Source organism: Pantherophis guttatus, chromosome 4, assembly GCF_059756535.1.
Source record: "Pantherophis guttatus breed Tessera chromosome 4, ASM5975653v1, whole genome shotgun sequence".
Lineage (NCBI taxonomy): Eukaryota > Metazoa > Chordata > Lepidosauria > Squamata > Colubridae > Pantherophis > Pantherophis guttatus.
In genome coordinates, this window is record NC_142066.1 from 103,601,216 (window position 1) to 103,625,580 (window position 24,365).

General features: G+C 43.1%; 1 protein-coding gene across 1 annotated transcript in view; it reads right to left on the bottom strand.

The window, feature by feature from the left end:
* Positions 1–557: 557 nt before the first annotated feature.
* LOC148114273 (uncharacterized) overlaps positions 558–24,365 on the bottom strand; it is a 56,657-nt gene continuing 32,849 nt past the window's right edge. The window contains exons 2-3 of the mRNA XM_087894536.1: positions 2,637–2,701; positions 558–1,160 (exon numbers count right to left, since the gene is read on the bottom strand). Coding sequence (XP_087750662.1) covers positions 1,119–1,160; positions 2,637–2,701 — 107 coding nt within the window. The 3' untranslated portion in view covers positions 558–1,118. The remainder of the gene's footprint in view (positions 1,161–2,636; positions 2,702–24,365) is intronic.

Consider the following 24,365-nt stretch of genomic DNA (forward strand, 5'->3'; position numbering starts at 1 on the left):
GAACCAAAAACATATTACTGGGAGGGTGCAAAACGAATACTCAGGTACCTAAAATACAGCGTAGATGCTTGCCTATGTTTAGAACCAGTAAACTCCAGAGAATCTATCTTAACTTGTTATGCGGATGCTGACTGGGCAGGGGACATGAAGAACAGAAAAGTACTTCTGGCTACATATTCTTCATCAACAACTGTCCGGTGCATTGGTATACCGGAAAGCAAAATTTGGTAGCTACATCCACAGCAGAAGCAGAGTACATCTGCCTGTCAAAAGCAGCCAACAACTTAACATGGTTCGATGACCTGCTTTCCAATATCTGGACTGAACCAGCTTACCCAATAATTATACATGAAGACAATAAAGCGGCTATAGACATATCCACGGCGGACGCTGTGGGTCAAAGATCAAAACATATAGATATCAAACACAAACACGTTAGGCAATTATCAAACATTGGTTTCATCAAAGCCATACATTGTGAGACTGTTGAACAAATTGCGGACATCCTGATCAAACCTGTTGAATTCGTTATTGGCGTGGAATAATGACTGAGGCGATTTAACTCGAACACAAAGGTTTATTGTTTAACAACTAGTAACCAGAACGCAACAACAGAAAACTTGAGGCAGACTGCTATTTATATCAGCAGCTGTTAGAGATATAGCCAATGGTTAACAAGTATGCCTCCTGCCTAAGGAACTGTCAACTGGTAGCCAATCAGCAGCTAATCCTGGTTGCTGATGGCAACAGGCAGAGGATGCTACACTCCTCCCCCCTTGGATGGCGCATGCGTAGTCCGACAAATATGCAGGGCGCCTGCGTATTCTGTTGGAACGCCGCAATTCCGGAGCGGAAGATTCAAATCGTGGTGGCGAAGGTAGAGCCGTGCCCGGAGTCCCTGGTTGCTTGCATGCAAATGGCCTGACTGCGCTTGGTGACCCCACTGGCGAGTTAATGACTGGATCCACAGGTAAGTCAGCCAACAGGGGTGACTGGGGAGCGGACAGGCAAGCCGTGGCTCCGGCTCGGTAGTCGTTAACGGGGTCCGCCGCCATGCTTAGCCCCGAGTCTGATTCGATGTGGGCTGGATGGGAAGCAAACAATCATCCTCGGATCGGTCAATGTGTCGGTGCCAGCTTCGACCATCCTCGAGCAGGATCCTATAAGAACAGGGGCCAGTTATTTTGGAGATTTGCCCAGGCAACCAACGAGGTTCCCCCTCCCCCCCCGTAATTGCGAGCATACACTTGGTCCCCAACACTAAAGGTCCTGACTCCACTAGTGGAGTCCAAAGGTATGTCCGTTGAATAGTTTGGGTGCAGCCTGTCCAAGGTTGTTCTGAGGCGGCGGCCCATGAGGAGCTCAGCTGGACTGTGATTAGTTGTAGGGCAGGGAGTGGTATGCTGTGCCAAAAGGTATTTCGTGATCTTCTCTCCCCAGTTGGTTGGCCGCAGTCTGGACAGGACGTCCTTAGCAGATCTAATTGCCCTCTCAACCAAACCATTTCTGGCCAGATGAAATGGGGCCACCGTGGCATGGCAGATGCCCAGCTCTGCCAGGAACACCTGGAAGGTGGCAGAGGTGAACTGTGGGCCGTTATCTGAGACGATCAGGTCCGGCAGGCCATGGGTAGTGAACCACATATGAAGGATTCGGATAACGGCCTCAGAGGTGGTGGAGGACATGTGTGCCAACTTGACCCATTTAGAATATGCATCCACGGCTATTAATATGGTCTGTCCCAGGAACGGCCCTGCCAGGTCAATATGCAGCCGAGACCACAGGTTTCTAGGTGTTTTCCACTCCCGGGCGGGGGCTTCCGGGGGAGCCAGACGGGACTGTTGGCAACTCTGGCATCTCCCTACCCACTCTGCTATAGCCCTGTCTAGATTGGGCCACCATACATAACTGCGCCCCAGAGCCTTCATGCGGGCAATGCCTGGGTGCCCGTTGTGTAGACTATGTAAAATCAGTGTCCGCAATGGGGGGGGGGACCACCACTCTGCTACCCCATAGAAGGCACCCCCTTAAGGCAGATAATTCATGCTGCCTCCTCAGATATGGCTGGAACTCCTCGGATACGTGGCCGCTGGGCCATCCAATCCAAAACCTGGGCTATCTGAGGGTCTTTCTGAGAGGCTTTAGTTATGTCTAATGCTGTTACAGGGGCCTCCCATTCATCTACCAAAGAAATGGGGACACCTAGAGTAGGGTCAGAGATAGGTAACAGCAAGGGACAGCGACTAAGGCCATCAGCATTTCCTAGGGCCTTCCCTGGGCGGTAGATGAGCTGGTAGTTGTATGCGACCAAAAATACTGACCAACGAGACAGGCGTGATCTGTGGGGTCTGTTTGTTCCTCGACAACAGACCCAGAAGAGGCTTGTGGTCTGTAAACAGTTGGAAAAAATGGCCATACATTGTGAGACTGTTGAACAAATTGCGGACATCCTGAGCAAACCCTTACAGAACAAACAACATGCTTATTTAACTTTGAAATTAGGTGTACATATGCAATACACACACATCTCCAACTGTTAAGCATTTAGAGGGGGATTTGTTAGATACAAATGCCTAACACTGTGCACCATGGCAGGGCATCCATTCCACCTAGCCTTTCCCTTGACCCCTCCTCACCTTGACTCCGCCTCCCAGGTATATAAGGTATTTTCCAAGAGTCCAGCGCCATTCCAGATGTTCACCTGTCAGAGATAAGTAAGATGTAAATAAATACCTTTTGAATCAAATTTATCCTGCGTTGGAGTTATTGGGCTAGATCCTCGGAAACACGCCACACTCTTAAGACTCAACTCTGATGAGAAAAACAGCTTCTACTACAGGAAAAAGATCTCAGCCTTTGCAACACTTTGATGCAGATCACAACTTCAAATAGCTAGTCTGAATCATAATAGTAATAACAAAATAGAAGGACACACACACACACACAATGAATATCACATGCTGTTTTATTGTGACTTAGGAAATTTGCAGTTTATATGTTATATATAACATGAAAAGTTTTGCCAAAATGACATATAATATATAAAACCGACTTTCCAATATGAAAGTGTCCAGAATTCCCAGAATTTTCTCTATAGGAAGGAATATACCTCTCTTTATTTATTTACTGATGGGGACAAGAACATAATGTATGCTTTTGTAGGAATGCACAATACAAACTATACAATAATCTTTTAAGATATGTTAATAGTGTTGTCCATCTAATTTCTTATTGCCTGGTTCTTGACTTGATTTGGTATTTAATAAACAAATAAATGGAATACTAGCCTGCTGACCTTGGGAATAATCTGCATTTACGAGAGCATTTCTTCACACAAATGGAAGCTGGAAGTTTTTCTTCTGAAAGGAAAATTGTTGGAGTACTGCAGCCTAGCATTATATATGGACAAACTGTAGGTCATTCTATTCAGAACTAAGACAGTTTAGATGTTAATATCCAGGAGGTCAAAGTTTAGGTATTACAACATGCTACAACGTTACAGATATGATGCTTAGCCCTCTAAAGTTTCATGAACCTTTCAAATTGCAAGAATTGTGTCAGAGGACATAGCTCATCTAGGACAGACAGTGAGGTTGTAGAGGACAGTTTAACCTGAAGACTTCCGGTTCAGATGGGAGGCCTACGTTTGGTATAGAGTATACTATGATTAAACTTATTTCTTGACTTCTGCATTCTCAATCATTGAGATTATATAAATGTATGTCTGCTTAATGCGATTTCTGTTATATTAACATAGCCAAATATTGGGAATGGGTATTGCAGACTTTATAAGCTGCTTTTCATTAAAATAAATATTGAAATGGTTTATTTTATCAATTTATGTCAATTAAGAAATACAACAACAGAAAGCAGAAAAAAAAACATAAAATATTTATAATAAATCAATAGATAAAGTATTATAAAGCCAAAAACACCCAAAACTTGGAAAAATTAGTCAAGGAAAGGTCTGGGTGAATAAGTGTTTAATTTATATCAGAACTTTATATGGATTTATATGGATCTTATGGTGAAAAAATTTTCTGATTTCTTCTTTAAGACCCAAACAGAACAAGGAATGTTCAGAATATTTTATTTTGGGTGAGAAGAGATAAAACTTCCTCTTTGTCTGACTTTGATTGGGTTTTTCTCTAGTCCAGCCTGGGAGTTTAGTAAAAGGAAATAAATAATAACACAACCAATAGTTCTGAGGTCCCCAAAGTGGTGCCTAGTAGTATTAATAGTGTTTAAATGCCTCCTTTCATGTGTGCCATGCTCCCTAAACTGTAACTTCTTTAACAAAGTATTTTAATTAAACTATGAGTAATTAGCACAATGCAAAGCCAAGCTTTACATTACAGCATTTTCTTTATTTGCATAAAGGCCTCTAAGATCCAAATGGAACCCAAAATTGTTCTTTACAAATAAAAAAAAAATGACATCTTGGTTTGGGAGTACAGTGTATATATCTGCCCAGAAAAAAAAAGTAGAAACAGAATTAGCCAATGTTTGGCAGGTGGATGGTTTATTGAGATTCGCAGGTAGCATTTAGATACATTGGTGGTGGTGTGAAATGCAATGGACAAGCTCCTGTGTTAAGTAGTCATTTTATGACATGACCACATGTTCTCTGATTTCAAAAGAAGCCCTAAAGTTTGGGAATCATTCATAAAGATAAGAATGACAGGCTGCACCAATATATCCTGTGCAGAATCATATCCTCTAGGTTTCAGTTAGGGCTTAACCCCCAAGAAAAGTCTTCCTTGCTAAAATTGAAACTATAAACTAAGTGTTGTTATTGTTGTTTTTGCACAATAAAAACACAAAGTGGGACAGTATGACTTAACCTCTAGAAAACAGCCAATGTTCTTAAGACTAATGGTAAAGTATACTAGATAGGTCATATGTCAACTCGCAAAGCATTCCTGACCTGCTCTCGAGTTGCGATAGGCAGAGGGATGGAAAAACTGAGCCTCGCAGCTGCATTGAGAAACTTGCATTTCAGTCAAAATAAAGCACATTCCAGTGGCAATGTCAATGGCTCCAGGGGGACCCACAGTGGCTGGAGGGAGTGACTTCTACAACCCGCAAAATTGCTTCATTGGGGAATGTGACTGATGACACACCTTGGGTGGAGGGGAAAATAGGGTCAGAGCCAAGGCGTGAATTAAGTGAGGTCAGAGTTGGCTTCACTTGGATCGTGCCGACATGAAGCTTCTAATAAATAACTTGATTTCTTTTGAAGCTTGGCTTGAGACTCATGATTTAATTAGGGCATCAGTGGGAACCCTGAAAGCAAGCCAACTCTCCCAAAACTAATCAAAACGACCAGGATTACTGAGTCCCGAGCTCTCCATTTGCTCCCTGACACCTGGGGTGTGTGGAGAGAAACTCAGGCTACCATGGCAGAGGGCGGACTATCCGAAGAGAGCCTGCTCCAGGCGACCCAGAGTGGGACAGAAATTGTCCCCACCTCAGGAACTCCAGGAGCCAGCAGCCCAATTGGAACCAAACTACAGCCTCTCTGGACATCAAAGCCAAGACAACAGAGGCAACTGAGACTCCCGCCCCCGCAACCCAAACAAAAAGCGATGCGTATTGGTGGGAAAAAGTCCCTAAAGTAGCTGAGATTGAACTCCCCCACCCTAGCGCCCAGGACTGGGGAAAACCCCTGAGCAAGCTAGGAAGAGTGGAATGGATGAGGGACTGGGAACAAGCCAGACTCCCAAAAACTCTTTTTCAAATACAAATTTCCCCCCCTTTTTTTCCCCCTCTCCCTCCCCCTCCCTAACCCCCCCTCCCCACCCATCCCCCCCTGTGACTTCTTCATAACAAAAAAAACCTAATTCATAACAGATTACTTACTCCCTCCTCTAGATATTGACCTTTACTTACTAAAAATATTATTAATATTATAACATCCCCCTTTATCCATACATATCAAAAAAGAGAAAAGAAAGGAAAAAAAAAAGACATTATACTATGACATTATAGAATAACTTCTCCACTTTAAAACTATACGATAAGTCCTACTTTAACATTTAATCTTCTATATATATTACTATAACATTTCAAAGCGGCCTTCCCCATAAAATCTAGTTTAACATTTATTCCACTCTATCCATTTCCTCCACTCCCCTAAATATAACACTTAAAAATCCCTTTTCTTAGACTAATCAATCTACTAACTAGCTTATTCACCCACTATCATGCAAAATTGCCATACACAACATTTCTTAACATCTTTGATTCACTGCCCACACTACTTAAGAATATATGTCTATATTTTCCATTATATCTAAATAAAAAAGAAGAAAAGACAATGACTTTAAATTTATAATCCATATAGTACCTTCTTTGAGGTCTTTCCACTGGATTGGTAGAACCAACATCCATAATCGGGTAACATAGCTTGCTGGTGCAACAGTTTACAGGGATCTTCAATCATATCTGCCCCCATCAGTAGTAAATATCTTCTTATATGTATAAAAGTAAAAACAACCACCCGAGTGACATTATAATTATATTCCATATAGTAATAATTGTGGGTTTCATCAGGATTATTAATTCCCATTATCGTAGTGGGTAACAACCCGATCTTCTGCATGCCCCAGCATAATTCTCTTGCCTTGTGATTCAAGATAATATAATATGTTTATCAACACAAAAAGAAATTCCAAAATGGATAATTCAAATCCATCAGTTTAAGGCTCATTTCACGTCCCCAGATTACGGCCATGCAGAGATCTGCCACAAACCTCAGGATGATATTAACCAATACGTCGCCTCTTCTGTGTTTACACATAATCGTTCATATTTTAAAATCACTGGCTTCACTGTTGCCTGATTTAGAAATTTCTATTTCTATGCCACCTATTTCATTTTTTCTTTTCTTTTTGTGGGTTCGATTTCCATCCTGGTTCCCTTTCTACAAAATATGTATCATCTGGTCGGTTTTTATTCTGCTTTGTAGATTGGTCTTGTTGGTTTTGCTTTTGTATCTCATATTTCTTTTTTATCCCTTGTATATCCCCTAATTGGTTTCCATGTTTATCCTTGCCTTGATAAGTCATCACATTAAGATTAGATGCCTCTTGTCTCAAATTTGTAGATAGTCCAGCTGGGGTATCCAATAAATCCAAAGGCAATTCATCTGGTACAGTCTCTGTAATTCGATATTTTACCTTTATTTCCGGCTCCTTCTGCTTATCCTGTATTATACCTGGAGATGTTAAGTTCATTTTCAACCTATTTTGATAAAATTCTTCCGCTCTTTCAACAGTATTTAGCTGATATCTTTCTCCTTGGTATCTAAATATAATACCAACTGGGGCATCCCACCTGTAGGAGATATTTCTCTTTTTTAACTCATTCACCAGAAAACCAAATTTCTTCCTTTCCATCAATATCTTAGGTGGGAGTTCCTTGTAAATCCAAATCTTTCTTCCATACAATTGCAAATTAGAATTGAAGGAATTTTGAGCGATATTATTTCTAATTTCCTTATCTGTAAAATAAATCACCACATCTCTAGGCAATTGCCTTTGCTTAGCAATCCAGGAGTTGATTCGATAAGCTCTGTCGATCCTACAAAACACTTCGTCAGGTTGAACCTTTAGAATCCCAGCTAGAAATTCAGAAGATATTTTCCTTAAATCATCTCTATTATTTTCCTGCAAACCTCTTAATCTTATCGCATATTCTGTGAAATTATATTGTACCATTAAAATCTCTTTTTCAATCTTCTGTTGCAGATTTTCTGCATTACCATACTTTTGATCAGCATCCATTTTAGGTTTTTCTTCTAAGCTATTATCCTGAGTGTTTGTCAAATCATTTTCAATTTTTTGAATTCTATTGTCCAATTTATCTTGAATTTCTTCCATTTTAGACTCTAGTACATTAGTATTTGTGTCCAACTGTATCATAAATCCTGTAAAACCATTAACCACTTTTGAGAATTTTTTCTCCAAAAAATCAAACTTAGATTTCACCAATTCTTTAATTTCCTGCTTAAATTTTTCAAATTGCTGATTCACAATCTCCTCCCTTCTTTCAATCTCCTCTATAAAAAATTCTATTATATTAAAATCAGGTTTCTGAGACTGAAGAATTAAGACTTGTTCCTTTAAGTTGTTGGTGGGGGGATCCCCCCCTTCTTGTTTATCTGACTTTATGAGTCTCAGTGCCATGTTTCCGCCCAGGCAGGCTTTGTTAAAAAAAAAGCAAGAAAAAAAAAAAAAGGACTTCTTTCCAATCAACAACAATATCAGGTCTCCAAGGGAAAAAAAAGAGAAAAAGACACAGGAGCGAAGTTTTGTCTACAAATGTAGCCAGTGGTATTTATTCCGCTACATTGTAGTAATAGAAAACGGAAGGACTTTCCCTTTCAGCCTCTCCTCCAGCCAACACCATTTTAAAAGGCTTTTTTTTCCCCTCTTTCTTTTCCTCCTCTCTCTTAAGTAATTTTTTTTAAAAAAGTCAGTAAAATACTTGCGGTTCAATATTACAGGTCCAGCTCACATTTTCTTTGAGTAGTCTGTTAAATTTGCAGGCTTGCTTTTGACACCTGGCTCTGCATCAGCAGAGGTCTCCCAAAGCCCGGAGCGGCGGCTGGGGATACGGGGCATCTCATCCGCTCCGTCCCAAAAGTAAAAAAAAAACTTTTGGGACTCCGCAGAGAGTTCTACCCACCCCTGCCGGCTCTATCTCCGTTTCCTCATGGAAACGGAGTTTTTTCGAGCCGCCATTCCGTTGTGAAGGCGGCTCTAACAGGCGATGGAAGCTGACGATCCCAAAGGAACGTCTGGCAGCGACAAACAGCAACCCGGAAGTCCTCAGACTCCCAAAAACTCTGATGGAACCCTTGAGGGGATCCTTAGAACACCTGAGGGAGAAATTTGACTGAACCACCCTTTGTGATGAGGTGCTGTCGTGCTGCCCAAAAGAGAGGGGGTTGCAACTGAGCCCTTTGAAGTGAGGAGACGCAGACGGGAACACAGCCCCCCTTCTCCAGCCACCAGAAGGACAATGAGCCTGAAGCTGCTGCTGGTGGCTCCTCCACGCAACAAGCAAGCCACCCAAGGTGGGTGGCTCCTCCCCTCTCTATGAACTAGAGCTGAGGGTGACTTCCAAACACACCATAACACAAGCATATGAGGGCCAACATGATGAAGGAGGAGCAGTGCTGAACAAACTACCCCAATTCAAGGAGAAATTTGATGGGGACTCAGATCAACTGGCTCTATTTCTTGACTCTGCTAGAGTCTACCTAGAGTGCTACAGACATCTTTACCCATTGCACAGAGCCATGGTGAATACCATCGCTGGGGGGGCTAGAGGGAGAAGCAAAGGAATGGCTAGCAGCCCTCCAAAAGAGGAGAGCCCCCCAACTGCAAGACGTTGATGACTTCCTATAAGAGCTAGAAGCCAGATTTCAGGAGGTGGAGGAGGATCAGTATGCAGAGGATGAGCTTCGAAACCTAAAGCAAAGAGGGCGACCTATTAAGGAACACATTCGCAGAGGCATGGCCAACGTCCTAGCGGTAAGAGGGACTCCTTAGTTGCTCCCAAGGGGTTGTCGATATCCCCGCTGTCCAAGGGTCCTTGGTGACCTAAGTCATCCTGTAGGGACGACAAATAAGAGGAGCACGTACCAGTCAACACAGGGAAATCGCAATCTCCCTGGAAAGACTGGAAGAATCTCCTGAAATCAGACAGGGTGGAAAGCGACCTAGAAGTCACTAAAAAGCTAGGACAGCTGCAACAAAAGAGGAAGCAAAGAGACAGCCTGTGACATCAAGGTGAGGATTTTTTTAAATCTTTTTTTAAGTTTTTTACTATTTTTTGAGAGTTTTCTTCTTGATCCACCTGAAAGATTGATAGGGTGGAAAAGATTGGCTGAGCGAGGAGTGAGAGCGGGTGTGTATCCACATTCATATCCAGATATTTTAGCTACAAGGGAGGCGGAATAAAGCATTTTAGACATTTTACCAGACTTTGAGTGAAGGGGGGGGGGAAAGACTTGGAGATTTGATATTGGTTTTAAAAAGGAATTGGATACTAAGACTTTGACTGAACTGAATGAACAATACTTTGTTTATAAGAGAAAGTGATTAGGGCAACTTTGTAGCAACTGTAAAGAGATGAAACTACACTCAATATTAAAAGTTAACCTGCAGTGCCATCTAGTGGCAGAAGGAAAAAAGACATATATTTCTGAAGAAGCTGTGAGAACTGACCTTGACATTTTGTATAAAAGATAATAGAACAGCTGTGAAGATTAGACTGAAACTTGCCTTTGAACTTCTTTCTTTTTTCTGAGCTTTCGGATTGTCTGATTTTTTGGATTTCAATTTTTTTATTACCTCTTAATTTTTGGATTGACTAGTTTTATGTTTTGAGAATTGCTGGTGGAAAAAGACTTTAGACTCACTCCTTTTTTTTTCTTCTATATATATTTAGAGGGTTTTTTTTCTTCTTTTTTTTTTCTTTTTTTCACTGGATTTAATGGAATTGGATTTTAAAATATTTTTTCCTTGGATTAAGACTTGAAGAGTCAGAAGAAACCTTTTTTAATTTATTCTGTTTCTTGTTGGTTTTTATTATCTTCTCTTTTTTCTTTCCTTTTTTTCTTTTTATCAAATCCACTTTCTTTTGGATTTTTGATTGTATTTTGATAAGAGATTTTAAAACTTTTAGAGGGTGGATGTTGTTGGAAATCTTGGGGTTTTTTTTCCTCATTTTTTCTTTTCTTCTTTTCTCTTTTTCCCCCTCTTTATATTACTTTATTTTATTTTAACTAATTCAACAATCAGTTGAATGAGATATTTGGATTACAAATAAACTGCAAATAAAATATAAAGTATTTGAGAAGAGGAGAAATGAAGAAATTTACACAGCCAGCACCAAGCCCCTCAGCACCAGAAAAGCAGAAAAATCCAGAGATGATGGAATTATGAAATTTTATGCAATCACTTCATAGTTATATAAAACAGGAATTAAAAGAAATGAAAGAAATGATGGGGAAAAATGAGGAGAGGATTCAGAAAGTAGAAGAAAAAATAGAAATGACAGAAAAAAAGATTGAGGAGCTGGAAGAGAAATTGGTTTCAACAGATAAGTCACAAGAAAAAAACAATTATCCTGTTGCAGATGGAGTGTTCTGACTTCTACTCAAGATTTCAAAACATAGAGGAAGAAAAGGGAGAAAATTTACCTGAAGTAATTGCAGAGGTTCTGGCTGAGGCTTTGGAACAACCCAAGGAGGAGATATTAAATGAGATTGATGAAGCATTTAGAGTCTACACTAGATATACAATAAGGAATACACTTCCAAGAGAAGTGCATGTCAGATTTACAAAGAGGGCAAAGAAAACAGAGATATTACAAGCGGCAAGAATTACAAAGATAAAGAACTTGTGGTATTAAGACAAATACCTAGAAGAGTTAGAGATTTGAGGAGAGAGTATCAATTCCTAACAAAATTCTTAATATACAAAGGAGTGAGTTTTAGATGGTTAATATCTGAAGGAATTATGATGACATGGCAAGAACAATTATATAGTTTGGACATGCTTGAAAAAGCAAAATTATTTTATCAGCAATTCTGTGGACCATTGGAGGAAAATTTGGGAGCTGTAGGTGGGGCAAAAGAGAGAGAGGAAGAGAAAGATAAAGATGAAAAAGCAAAAGAGGAAAGAGCATTAAGAGAGGGAGCCAGAGCCAAAGACCCAATTGAACAAAGAGAGACAAGAGCGATAAAATTAAAAACTAGTAATAAGTAAAACATGGAAGAAGAAATTAAAGCAATTTCCTTAAATGTAAATGGACTGAACGTGGCAATAAAAAGAAATAGAACATTGGCTAAATTAAATACTTTGAAGATGGACATTATATGTTTACAAGAAGTACATATTAGAAAACAACATCTAAAATTGTTACAATATCCCAAATTAGGACTCTTATTTACATCATTGATGCATCAAAGTAAAAGAGGTGTGGTATTGTACATTAAAGGAAAATTAGAACCCAAGTTAATTTTTGAAGACGAGGATGGCAGGATTTTGATGGTGGAAATAAAAATGAACTTTAAACAAATACTTTTGATAGCACTATATGCACCGAATGAAAAACAAGAAAAATTTTATTGGAAACTACGCAAGAAAATTATAGAGTTGGACTATGAAAATATATGTATAATGGGAGATTTCAATGCGATAATAGATGCAGGCTTGGACTATAAAACAATGAAGGTAAATAAAAAGCCTAGAAGTACACTGCCGAAATTGTTTTTCACAATGATAGAAGAATTAAGTATTCAAGGTATCTGGAGACAAATACACTTTCTATTCAAATAGACATATATCATGGTCAAGGATAGATATGATATGGATGTAAACGGAACTTACAGAAACTGTGCAAGAAGTAAATATTGGTTCTAATATATGGCTGATCACAGCCCAATTACAATAATATGGAAAGGGCAAAAGAAAAAGACTTTGAATTCAACAATTTTAAATGAAAAAGAGTTTCAGGACTTTGCCGAAAAAGAATTGGAAGTATTTTTTAAAATAAACAAGAAAGAGGATACAATGGGATATAATGAAAGCCTACCAATAACGTACTTGGGGAAAAAAGAACAAAAAGAAATGGCAGAAACAAGGAAGATTAGAAGAGGACTATAAGAAATTGGAAAAAGAATTTCAGAAAGATACCTTAAATAAAAGAAAAAATAAGAAACCGATGGAATTGAAAAAACATGAAACAAATTTGAATGAACAAGAAGCATTAGCAAATAAATTGAGAACAACCAAACAGAATTTCTTTGAAAATGCAAACAAACCCAGAAGATGGCTAGCATACAAGTTAAGAAAAGATAGGGAGAAGAAAATAATAAAATATTTACAAGATGGAGAAGGGAACTACAATATAAAATTGAAGATAAAAAGAAAATAACTCAAAAATATTATGAGCAACTCTACTCTCAAGAAAAAACTCGGGAGGAAGAGATACTAAGCTATTTGGAAAAATTAGATTTGACTAAAATATCAGAACAATACAAAGGAATGCTAGAAGAAAGAATAACAATGATTGAAGTAACAGAAGCAATAAAAAGACAAAAAAGTGGGAAAGCACCAGGACCAGATGGTTTACCAGCAGAGTTATATAAAATATTACAAGAGGTGATCAGTAATATAATGTTGGACTTATTTAATGATTTATTAATAAAGGCAAAAATGCCAGATTCATGGAAGGAGGCATATGTAACACTTATGCCCAAAGAAGACACAGATTTACAATTGATAAAAAATTATAGACCGATCTCGAGACTTCCGGTTTGGCATCATGGCGAGACAGTTGGGGAAATAGCGGGCTCTGATGAGCGCCGCGAAAACCCCGGCTGCTGAACCGCTGCCGATGGGTCTTCGGACCGGAACCATCCTGCAGGGAAGGGGAAGAAAGAGAAGCACCTTGGATGACCAAGAGGAACAGGCAAGTTCCTCGGAGGTCAGAGGGAACTCTCTGTGAGTTGGCAGCAGAGGGTGGCAGCCATGGTAACAAAGGTTACTAAATTGGGAACTATATTACCAGGCAGCAACTCTGACATGGTTGAAGGAATGGGTGGAGTTAAGAAATATAAGGTTGTTAACATTGGAAGGGTATGACTTGCAACTGGGATGACATGCTTTTTTTCATAGACACTATGTAAGAAATGACATAGACACACTTATTTTCATAGACACTATGTAAGAAATGCATTGTTATTGGTCTGGGAGAAAGTAAGAGACAAATACTATGTGAAAATACCAACATGGTTATCGACTATGGAAGCTTTAATACACCCAAATGTTTTTAATTTTGGCAATATTGTTAGATATAAAGATTTACTAACAGATTTATCTATTTATTTATTTATTTATTTATTTATTTATTTATTTATTTATTTATTTATTTATTTATTCAATTTATATGCCGCCCCTCTCCGAAGGCCCAGGATGGCTCACAATACACTCAAAAAATCACTATAAAAACACTTAAAAATTAAAAACATTAAAGACATTAAAACCCATTCACACCATTCATGGCTGGATCTCATCAGATCGCAAAGCGAGATGAGGGAGAATTGAAAGGGAAACAGGAACTAGAAGGACAGGGGATTGAGACTGACTGGTATATGTATATGCAGATACGAGAAGGATGCTAAATTATATGGTTTTTATATGGAAAAGACTGAGTTGGCTAGGATACTCATGGGAACAGATGATAATTTAATAAAAAAAATTTTTTTTGCTTAGTATTGAATTAGAGGAGGAGCAAATAAAAGAAACAATGATAGCTTGGGGAAGAAACTTTGGATATTCAATTGATTTGGAAAAATGGGCCAAACCCATTTTGAGGTGCAATACATCCTTGACTCAAGATGGCACAGGAGACAGCTCCAATACCTAATCAAATGGAAGGGCTATCCCTTATCAGAGGCGTCTTGGATAAAGAGCAGAAACATCCAAGCTGACCGCCTCATAGCTAAATTCAATGAAGACAACCCAACAAAGCCTGGGGTGGGGGGGTCGCACCCCTAAAATCTATACCTGTACTTAAACTGTTTTTGCTTTGCATAGGGAAGCCGAATGTCAACTCGCGAAGCATTCCTGACCTGCTCTCGAGTTACCATAGGCAGGGGGATGGAAAAACTGAGCTTCACAGCTGCATTGAGAAACTTGCATTTCAGTCAAAATAAAGCACATTCCAGCAGCAATGTCAAGGTCATTTCCAGGGGGACCCACAGTGGCCGGAGGGAGTGACTTCTACAACCTGCAAAATTGCTTCATTGGGGAATGTGACTGATGACCCATCTTGGGGCAGGGGTGGGTTCTAAAATTTTTTACTATCAGTTCTGTGGGCGTGGCTTATTTTGTGGGTGTGGTTTGATGGTCATGTGACAATTATTTAGGATTTAGCAGAGGTACTGGTCTACCAGGCTTTTAACTGCTTGCAGAGCTATACCGATCTACCCATTTATTTTTGCAGGCACTAGTCTACTTATGTATTTTTGCAGGCACTGGTCTATCCATTTATTTTTGCAGGCACCGGTCTACTATGTATTTTTGCAGGCACTGGTCTACCCATTTATTTTTGCAGGCACCGGTCTACCCATTTATTTTTGCAGGCACCGGTCTACCCATTTATTTTTGCAGGCACCGGTCTACTCATTTGTTTTCTTTTAACACTGATCAGCTGTAGGGTGGCCCTTTGAAGCCCCGCAGCAAGAGTTTAAACAGTTTTTTTCCCTCTAGCCATCAGCTGGGATTCAGGAGGCAGCAATGGATTGGGGGTGGGGCCAAATAAAAGGTAAGAATAATGCGGGGGGGCGAGGGGGCAGGACCGGTTCGGTGATGTCATATCATCACCGCTACTGGCTCGGCGGAACTGGACCAAACCGGGAGGAACCCATCACTGCCTTGGGGGGAGGGGAAAGTAGGGTCAGAGCCAAGGTGCGAATTAAGTGAGGTCAGAGTTGGCTTCACTTGGATTGTGCTGACATGAAGCTCCTAATAAATAACTGGATTTCTTTTGAAGCTTGGCTTGAGGCTCATGATTTAATTAGGGCATCAGTTGGAACTCTGATAGCATATAAAAAATGAAGCCAAAAGATATTGCTTGATAACAGTAACTTAAGGATATATTCATGAGATGGCCATAATATGTTCCCTGACTTGAAAAGGTACCTACTAGCCCCTAAAGCTTGGGGACCATTCAGATAAGAACAAGTTGTACCTACATACCTTTTTTGAAAGAAATTTCAAAAGAAACCAGCATGGCTGCAGAAAGAACTCTCTGATAACTTGGAGATAAAAAAGGATAAATATAAAAAGTGGAAACAGGGCATATAACTAAGACAAAATATCAGCAAATAGCCCAAACCTGCAAGGTTGAAATCAGGAAAACTAAAGCTTAAAATAAACTGAAGCCTGCAACAAATGTCAATAGTATTAATATGAATAATAATAAAGTTTCTTTCAATATGTAAAAAGAAGAAAAAAGTCAAGGAAATAATTGGTTCAATCAGATGCTCCAGGGCTTATTGGAAGCCTCAGCGAGCTTCCAGCAGCTTATGGAGTGGACAGTAGAGACATGAAATTAATCGAAGTGTTGGTGTATTTGGTTGACATCACTGTCTTCAGCGGGACATTAGAACACAAGGAGCATCTGGAGAAAGTCCTAAAATGACTTCGTGATGTGGGACTGAAATTGTCTCTTAAGAAGTGTCAGTTTTATCAGCAATCTGTCACTTGCCTGGGACATATTGTTTCTGCAGAACTGATATTGACTGACCCCATGAAACTGGAAATAGTCACTCCTTGCCCAGGTCCCAAAGCACAGTAGAACTGTGATTGTTTCTAAGATTCTTTATCTTTATCTTATCTTTATCTTTATTTGATTTATATACCGCCCTACTCCCAAAGGACTCAAGGCAGTGAACAGCCAAACGATAAAATACATAAATACAAAATTTAAAAACAGAATAAAACCAAATTAAACAATTTGGTCCAGACAAATTTAAAACACCCCAATAATTTAAAAACAGATTAAAATTTTCATATTAAAAAGAAAAAGAGAAAAGATTAGGCCAGGCCCACCTGGTGGAATAAAAAGGTCTTGAGAGTGTGACGGAAGGTGCGCAGATCCAGGATCCTCCATATCTCCGGGGGGAGCTCATTCCAGATAGTAGGTGCCCCCACAGAGAAGGCTGTCCCCCTAGGGGACCAACAGTTGACATTGTTTGGCTGACGGCACCCGGAGGAGCCCCTCTCTATGGGAGCGTACCGGCCGGTGGGAGGCTATTGGTGGTAGTAGGCGGTCCTGCAAGTACCCAGGTCCTAAGCCATGGAGCGCTTTAAAGGTGGTAACCAAAACCTTGAAGCGCACCCGGAAGACCACCGGGAGTCAGTGCAGCTCGCGCAGGAAGGGTGTTACATGGGAACGCCATGTCGCTCCCATTACCACCGGCGCGGCCACACTCTGCGCCAGTTGGAGCCTCCGGGTGCTCCTCAAGGGGAGCCCCATGTAGAGAGCATTGCAATAGTCCAGGCGGGAAGTGACGAGGGCATGAGTGACCGTGCATAAGGAGTCCCGATCCAGAAAGGGACGCAACTGGTGAATCAGGTGAACCTGATGAAAAATCCTCCCGGTCACAGCCGTCAAATGCTCTTCTAAAGACAGCCGTGAATCCAGGAGGACGCCCAAGTTGCGAGCCCTCTCTGTGGGAGCCAATGATTCGCCCCCAATAGTCAGTCATGGCGCCAACTGACTATATTGGGATGTCAGAAACCACAGCCACTCGGTCTTGGATGGGTTGAGCCTGAGCCTATTCCTCCCCATCCAGATCCGCATGGCCTCCAGGCACCCGGACATCACTTCAAGGGCATCGTTGGGGTGGTCCGGAGTGGAGATGTACAGCTGAGTGTCATCAGCGTACTGGTGGTACTTCACCCCGAAACCATGGATGATCTCGCCCAGCGGCTTTACATAAATGTTAAACAAGAGGGGCGAGTGGTCCAACCCTTGCGGCACCCCACATATGAGGGGCCTCGGGGTCGACCTCTGCCTCCCTGCCAACACAAACTGCAACCGGTTGGAGAGAAAGAGGAGAACCACCGTAACACAGTGCCACCCACCCCTAACTCTTCCAACTGGTGCAGCATGATACAATGGTCAATGGTATCAAAAGCCGCTGAGTGATCTAATAGGACCAGGACCGAGGAGCAACCCCTGTCCCGAGCCCTCCAGAGATCATCTACCAACGCGACCAATGCTATTTCCATGCTGTACCCAGGCCTGAAACCTGACTGGAACGGATCTAGATATGTCGTTTCATCCAGGTGCTGGGGAAACTGTTGCGCAACCACGCTCTCAACAACCTTCACCACAAAGCGAAGGTTGGAGACCGGACGATAATTAACCAATATTGCCGGGTCCAGGGAAGGCTTCTTGAGGAGAGGCCTCACCACCACCTCTTTCAAGACGGTGGAAAAGTCACCCTCACCCAATGAAGCATTTATAATCCCCTGGAGCCAGCCTCATGTCACCTCCTGGAAAGCCAGCACTAACCAGGAGGGACACGGATCCAACAAACATGTGGTCGCGTTCAGTCTGCCCAGAATCCTGCCACATCCTCAGGAGTCACAGGATCAAACTCATCCCAGATAACATTCTCAAGACCTGCCACAGTCCCTCCCCCTGAGACTACCCAGTCAGAGTCCAGATCTTCCCGATTCTGAGTGATTTTGTCATACAGATACTGAACAAAATCCTTGGCTCTACCCTCCAAGGGGTCCTCCCGCGCTTCCTGGTGGAGCAGGGAGTGGGTCACCCTAAACAGGGCGGCCGGGCGGTTATCTGATGACGCAATAAGAGCAGCAAAATAACTCCATTTTGCTGCTTTTATCGCCACTAGGTAATTCCTAATATGAGATCTTACCAATGTCTGGTCCGATTCAGAAGACTGGCCCTCCAACTACTCTCTAGGCGTCTTTTCTGGTGCTTCAACTCCCTCAGCTCCTCAGTAAACCAAGGAGCTAAATGAGATCGGCGCCGGGTCAGAGGCCGCAAAGGCACGACCCGATCCAGACTCCAGCGGCCGCCCTATCCCAGGCAGCCACTAGGTCTCCAGTCGAGGCATGTGCCAGAGCCTCAGGAAATGGCCCAAGCTCCATCTGGAACCTGTCAAGTTTCATCAGGCGCCTGGGGCAGAACCATCTTACTGGCTCCGCCTCTCTGCGGCGGGGTGCAGAGGTTCGAAGATCGAGACAAAGGAGAGAGTGATCTAACCATGACAAGGGCTCAGTAACTATATCCCCTATCTCAAGATCACTCACCCACTGTCCAGAGACAAAAACCAGATCCAGCGTGTTTCACCCCATGTGGGTAGGGCCATGAATTAACTGGGTCAGGTCCATAGCTGTCATGGAAGCCATGAACTCTCGAGCCACCTTAGATGTCTCACCCATGGATGGCAGGTTGAAATTCCCCATGACCATAACTCTAGGGGTGTCAACCGCCACCGTGGCGATGACGTTGAGTAGCTCGGGCAGGGCTGCTGCCACGTGGCAGGGAGCCAGGTACATGATCAGCAAACCCATCTGAACCCCGTGACCCCATTTCACAAGGAGGGATTCACAGCCGGCCGTCAGACCTTCTTTAATGATAACTGCTACCCCCCTGCCCCTCCCCTGTGACCTCAGCTGATGGAATGCGTGGAAACCTGGTGGGCACATTTCAACAAGGGGAACCCCACCTCCTGGCCCAACCAGGTCTCTGTAATACCTGCCAGGTCCGCTCCCCCGTCCTGAACAAGATCACAAATGAGGGGGGGCTTTATTTACTACAGACCTGGCATTGCATAGCATCAGCCGAAGGCCCGGGCCCTGAGGGTCTGTGCAACCTGGGGAACGAGTGGAGCCTTGGGGGCCAGAGCACGCCATTGCTCGTAGACAGCGAGTGTGCACTCCCCTAACATGATATGGCCCCCTGCTCCCGCCGTATCTGCCCCTCCCACCCACTGTATTGATGTTCAAAACACTATCCGGATGAGCTCTGACCCCCCCTTGACCCCGGGTCCCCCATCCCCCCTTCACGGCCAGACCTGACCCCTTAAAAGTTTAACTAAAAATTTCGATAAAAAACCCCTCAACCCCCTGGTTTTCACATGCCACCTCTCTGGGTCCCAAACCCATCATTGAGATGGGCCCTCGATAGTGAGGAGGGCCACATCTGCGAGAGGAGGGAATCTCACAGCGCAAGAAGATCCACTGTCGTGTACATCTCCGAGTGCAGTGATGGAGGCACAGAGCATAATCAGGGGTCTCAAAAAAGATGTAGCATGGAGCCATTGTTCAATGATGTACCATTGGTATCCCTACTGTCCTCCCATGACAGTAGGGGGGTCCTGACGATTTCATCCAATGGGAACGACATCTGGCCTGCCCTCTCATGGCGGGACCCTCAAGCAGCCATGGATCGAAAAAGTACTTCTCCCAATGGCAAAATCATGATGTAATAAAGGCCCCCTCAGCAGTTGCATTATTTGGCTGATCCATGGTCGGAGGGAGAAGTCTATCAATCTGTCAATCCGTGAGTCATGCTGGGGGCTAAGATGAAAGTCCTTGGCGTAGTCTTATACTTGAAGATCGTATCCAAGTAAATCCCGATGAAAAAGGAAAAAGGGAAGGGGAAAAAGAGGGAAGGGGGGGAAGAGATAACCCCTTCGGTCAAGGGCAGTGTTGTGGCTCTGTTACCTGAGCCTGTGTCATCAGCAGGAGAGGACTCCGAGAGTGAAGGAGAGGAGTTGGCAAGGCCTCCCTCTCCAGGACCCTCCTCTTTGGCAATGCCTTCGGTGTCCGCCGAAGGGCAAGAGATAGGGCCGGGGCCAAGCACGTCCACACAGCCACAAGTGGCCAGTGATGAGAGTAATGAGTCTTGGCTGGATCCACGCCAGCATCGCAGAGATAAGCGCGCGCAACAGAAGAAAAGGCATGCCCGAGATTAGGCTGAGTTACTGGACTATGCCCCACAAGGTATAAAAGGGAGCGTGGTGGCCAGTCAAGCCTTGTGATGAACAAAGCTGAAAGCTTCCACGCCATTCTGCATTGCCGGACTTTTGCTATAGACTTTGCTGGATTATCTCTGGACTTGATTGACTCTGTAATTATTGAGCTGTTTCTTTTGATGTACCAGAAGCGGGGAGAAGTTATCTCTCCTCTTCGTAAGTAATAAACTCTTGGCAAGCAGCCACTAGGTTGTTGCCAAGTTCTGTTATCATAAGGAAAAGGATTTTGTCAGCTAGTTTAGTCTTTAACTCTTGAACATCTGTTGATGTGTGTGCGTGTGGGACGGGGACAGAACAGGCAGATAATAAGCCCATTTTTGGCATACACAGTACCCGGGAGGGGGGAGGAGAGAAAGGGTTGGTATCCATGCAATGGGGAAACCCTCCGTCACCCACCAGCCCTATTCTCCTCAGTTCTTCCGGGATAACAACCAGCTTCCAGACCCCAGCCTTCATTGAATGCCACAGGGGGCCTCCAGGTCCTCTGCAGCCACCAAAGATCCTCCAGGAATGGGTCTCTCATCTCCAGTCCCGAAAACAAACTGCTTGTGCCCCTCTCAGTCTCGCCCCCAGCAAGCCCGTTTTGCCAGCAATAGTGTTTGGAAACAGCATCAGTACTTCAATGGGGTGTGCCACGGCCCAAATTAATATCCAGGCCGACCGCGCCACCCACGCTGATGCCAACTCCACCATTCCCGATTCCAAAGGGCCGCTGAGGAGGTTTCCAAGTGGGGCAGACGGAATTCAACGGGCTGCCTGCCACTCACCGCCACACTGCCACCTTCGCCTTCACCTTCGCCGCTGCTGCTACCGACAAGCCGCTGCCGACAAACCACCATAACATTGCTCTCAGCAACGTCGGAGCATTGGAGCGGCGCGGCCACAGCTCTCCGCCATCGCCACCGATTCCAGGCACGTCCAGGGGCGAGGGAGGTCCCAAAACCTTCGCCCCAAGCTCCACCAACCAAAACTAGCCGCCGCCAATAAGCCATCATGTCTCCACTCTTGGCAGCATCAGAACGGCGCAGCTACAGCTCTCCGTTGCCGTTTCTGACTCCAGGAATGTCCAGGGGCAAGGAAGGTCTTAAGACCCTCGCTCCAAGCCCATCCGACTGAATCAGGGGTTGCTGATGACCAAGCACCCCTGTGGTACCCCCTAGGGCCCCGAAATTCTGCTCCTATTATCAAAGATTTGTTGTGGGGTTTGCTAAAATAACCCAATCACTGAAAAAACTGTTAAAGAACATGGAAATTGAAGATGAGCCCATTTTCCTGGGTTAGGCTTTACAAAGAAAAAGGACCCAGAAAGTCCAAGAATCAATAAAGAGGAAGTGGACCAAACAATATGAGCAGTTTTTTGAGAAAAAATCTGAACCAATGCCTCAGTTCTGGCTTACGCATATCCAACCCAGCCTTATGAGCTACATGTTGATACTGGTAGAGATGGCCTTGGTGGAATACTGATCAGGAGCATGAAAGAATCTGAGGCCTATTGCCTAGGTCAACAGAGCCTCACTCCAGTAGAGAAGAATTATCCCACTCATAGGCTGTAATTTCTTTCTTTTTTTTTTGAAAAAGTTTTTTATTTTTATTTCTCATAAACATATCTTAAATGTACAGTCTCTTATCTATTGTTAATCATACATATTCTCTTTTAACTTTCATTTTTAGTTCGTTAAACAATTTAAGTATCTTCGGGGTTGCTTTTCTACTATTCCATCTCCCTTACTTTACAACAATCCTTCTCCTTCTCCACTCTTTCCCTTCCCTCCCTTCTTTTCCCCCACACCTCCCTTCTTCCTCCCTTCTAACCTTCTCTCCTACTCTTATTTTCCCTCCCTTTCTTCCTCTCCTTTTCCCTTTCTTCTGTTCCTCTCTCTCCTTCCTCTCTTCTCCCCTCCTATATATCCCTCTACTCCTCCTTTCATTCTCTCTCCATTGTTGTATTCATTTTCGATTCAATATTTTCCAAAATGGTATCCAAGCAGCCCTGATTTTCTATTTATATTTACTTTCTTTTCAGTTTCTTTCTCGGCTTGCTTGGCCACACTTGTGCTGAGCTCATATAAATAACTCAAAGAATGCTGGAGACATGTTGAATGTGAGTTTATTCTAGCTTCAAGCTGGCTACAAGGCAAACTGAGTACTACATGGTTAAAGTCGGCGCTGAGACCTTCTGCCTCTCAGCACCCATTTTCAAAACATAGTCCTGTCCCTCCAATCACACAAGCTCTCATCTTCTCAGCAAAGCTATTCAGTGGCATAAATCAAATGTGCCTCTCTCCTGTCGCTCTCCACTATGCCATCTGGCAGTGCCCGAATATCAGTCCCGGCCTGATCCCTACCACCATCACCACCCATGCTACCATCACCACCTGTGTCTCTGGACGCTGTTGCTACTATCATTGTCAACCATGCCCCTGCGCTGCATCATCAGGTCTGTCGTCGAGGCCCCGGGTTTACTAATTCCAAAGGCAGCCCCCTCTATCAGGAGTCCACCTGCAAGACAGAAAGTAAAGAGGTTAATCATGCCCATCCTCCCACGTAGGCCCACCAGGCTTTTGTGGGTGTTTCTGATGAAAATGACGCAGCAATCAGTCGGCATGTACATCATCTTCTTTCACTCAGGATCTATCTGTGTTGGGGTATCCTTTCCACTTGACTAGGTACTTAAGTTTACCCCTGTACAATCGAGAGTCAAGGATTTTGTCTATTTTGTATTGGTCATCACATACTGGTCCTCGTATTCTACCATGGGGCCTAATATGTTTTGCAGGCATCAGCAAACTGCTATGAAACACAGGAGGGATTTTCCCTAAAAGGGACAGTAGTTTCAGAGCAACCGTAACGGGGTTGATCACCTTAAGTCACCGTAAAGGGGCCAAAGTAGTTTAGGCCCAGTTTTTTACTGGGTATCCTAAGTTTTATGTATTTCGTAGACAGGTACACCTGATCCCCCACTTTGAATGGTGTATGATCAGCTTTTCTTGTCTGCCTGTTGTTTGTATTCTGCAGCCATGGTGTGTAATGACTGTTTAACCTGCAGCCAGACCTCTCATATTTTATCTGCCCACCCCATGGGTTTTATCGTTGTCCCTGCTCCTGGAGCTGGTACCTCCAATTCCGGGATAGCAGGGAACTCTTGTCCTGTCACTATAGGGAAAGGGGTGAAACTGGTACTGTGGTGCACTGCATTGTTATAGGCTACTTCAGCAAACAGTATCAAGTTGAACCAATCTGTTTGCTGATAGGACACATAGCATCGTAGGCAATGTTCTATCACTGCATTGACTCTTTCTACCATACCATTGGTGCTGGGGTGAAAAGCTGAACTTAACCCTTGTGATGACCCTATCATATGTATGAAGTTCTGTCTGATGTGGGTGGTAAATTGTACTCCCCTATCTGAAATTATATGATAGGGCACCTCATGCAGTTGATATATATGTTGAATGAACAATTTTGCTAACCATCTCGCCGAGGGGAGACTGTGACATGGAATGAAGTAGGCCTGTTTTGAGAACAAGTCTATTACAGTCTAAATCATTGTGTTGCTGTTACTTTCCGGGAGGTCCACAATGAAATCCATGGTGATTTCATCCCATGGACATCTGGGTTTGGCTACTGTTTGTAACAGACCCATTGGTTTGCCCGGCCATGGTTTGTTTATTGCGCAGGTCAGGCAACCTCCCACATATTCCTCAATATCTGACCATATCCTTGGCACCTCGCCACGGGTAGTGTTTTAAGTAAGCCAAAG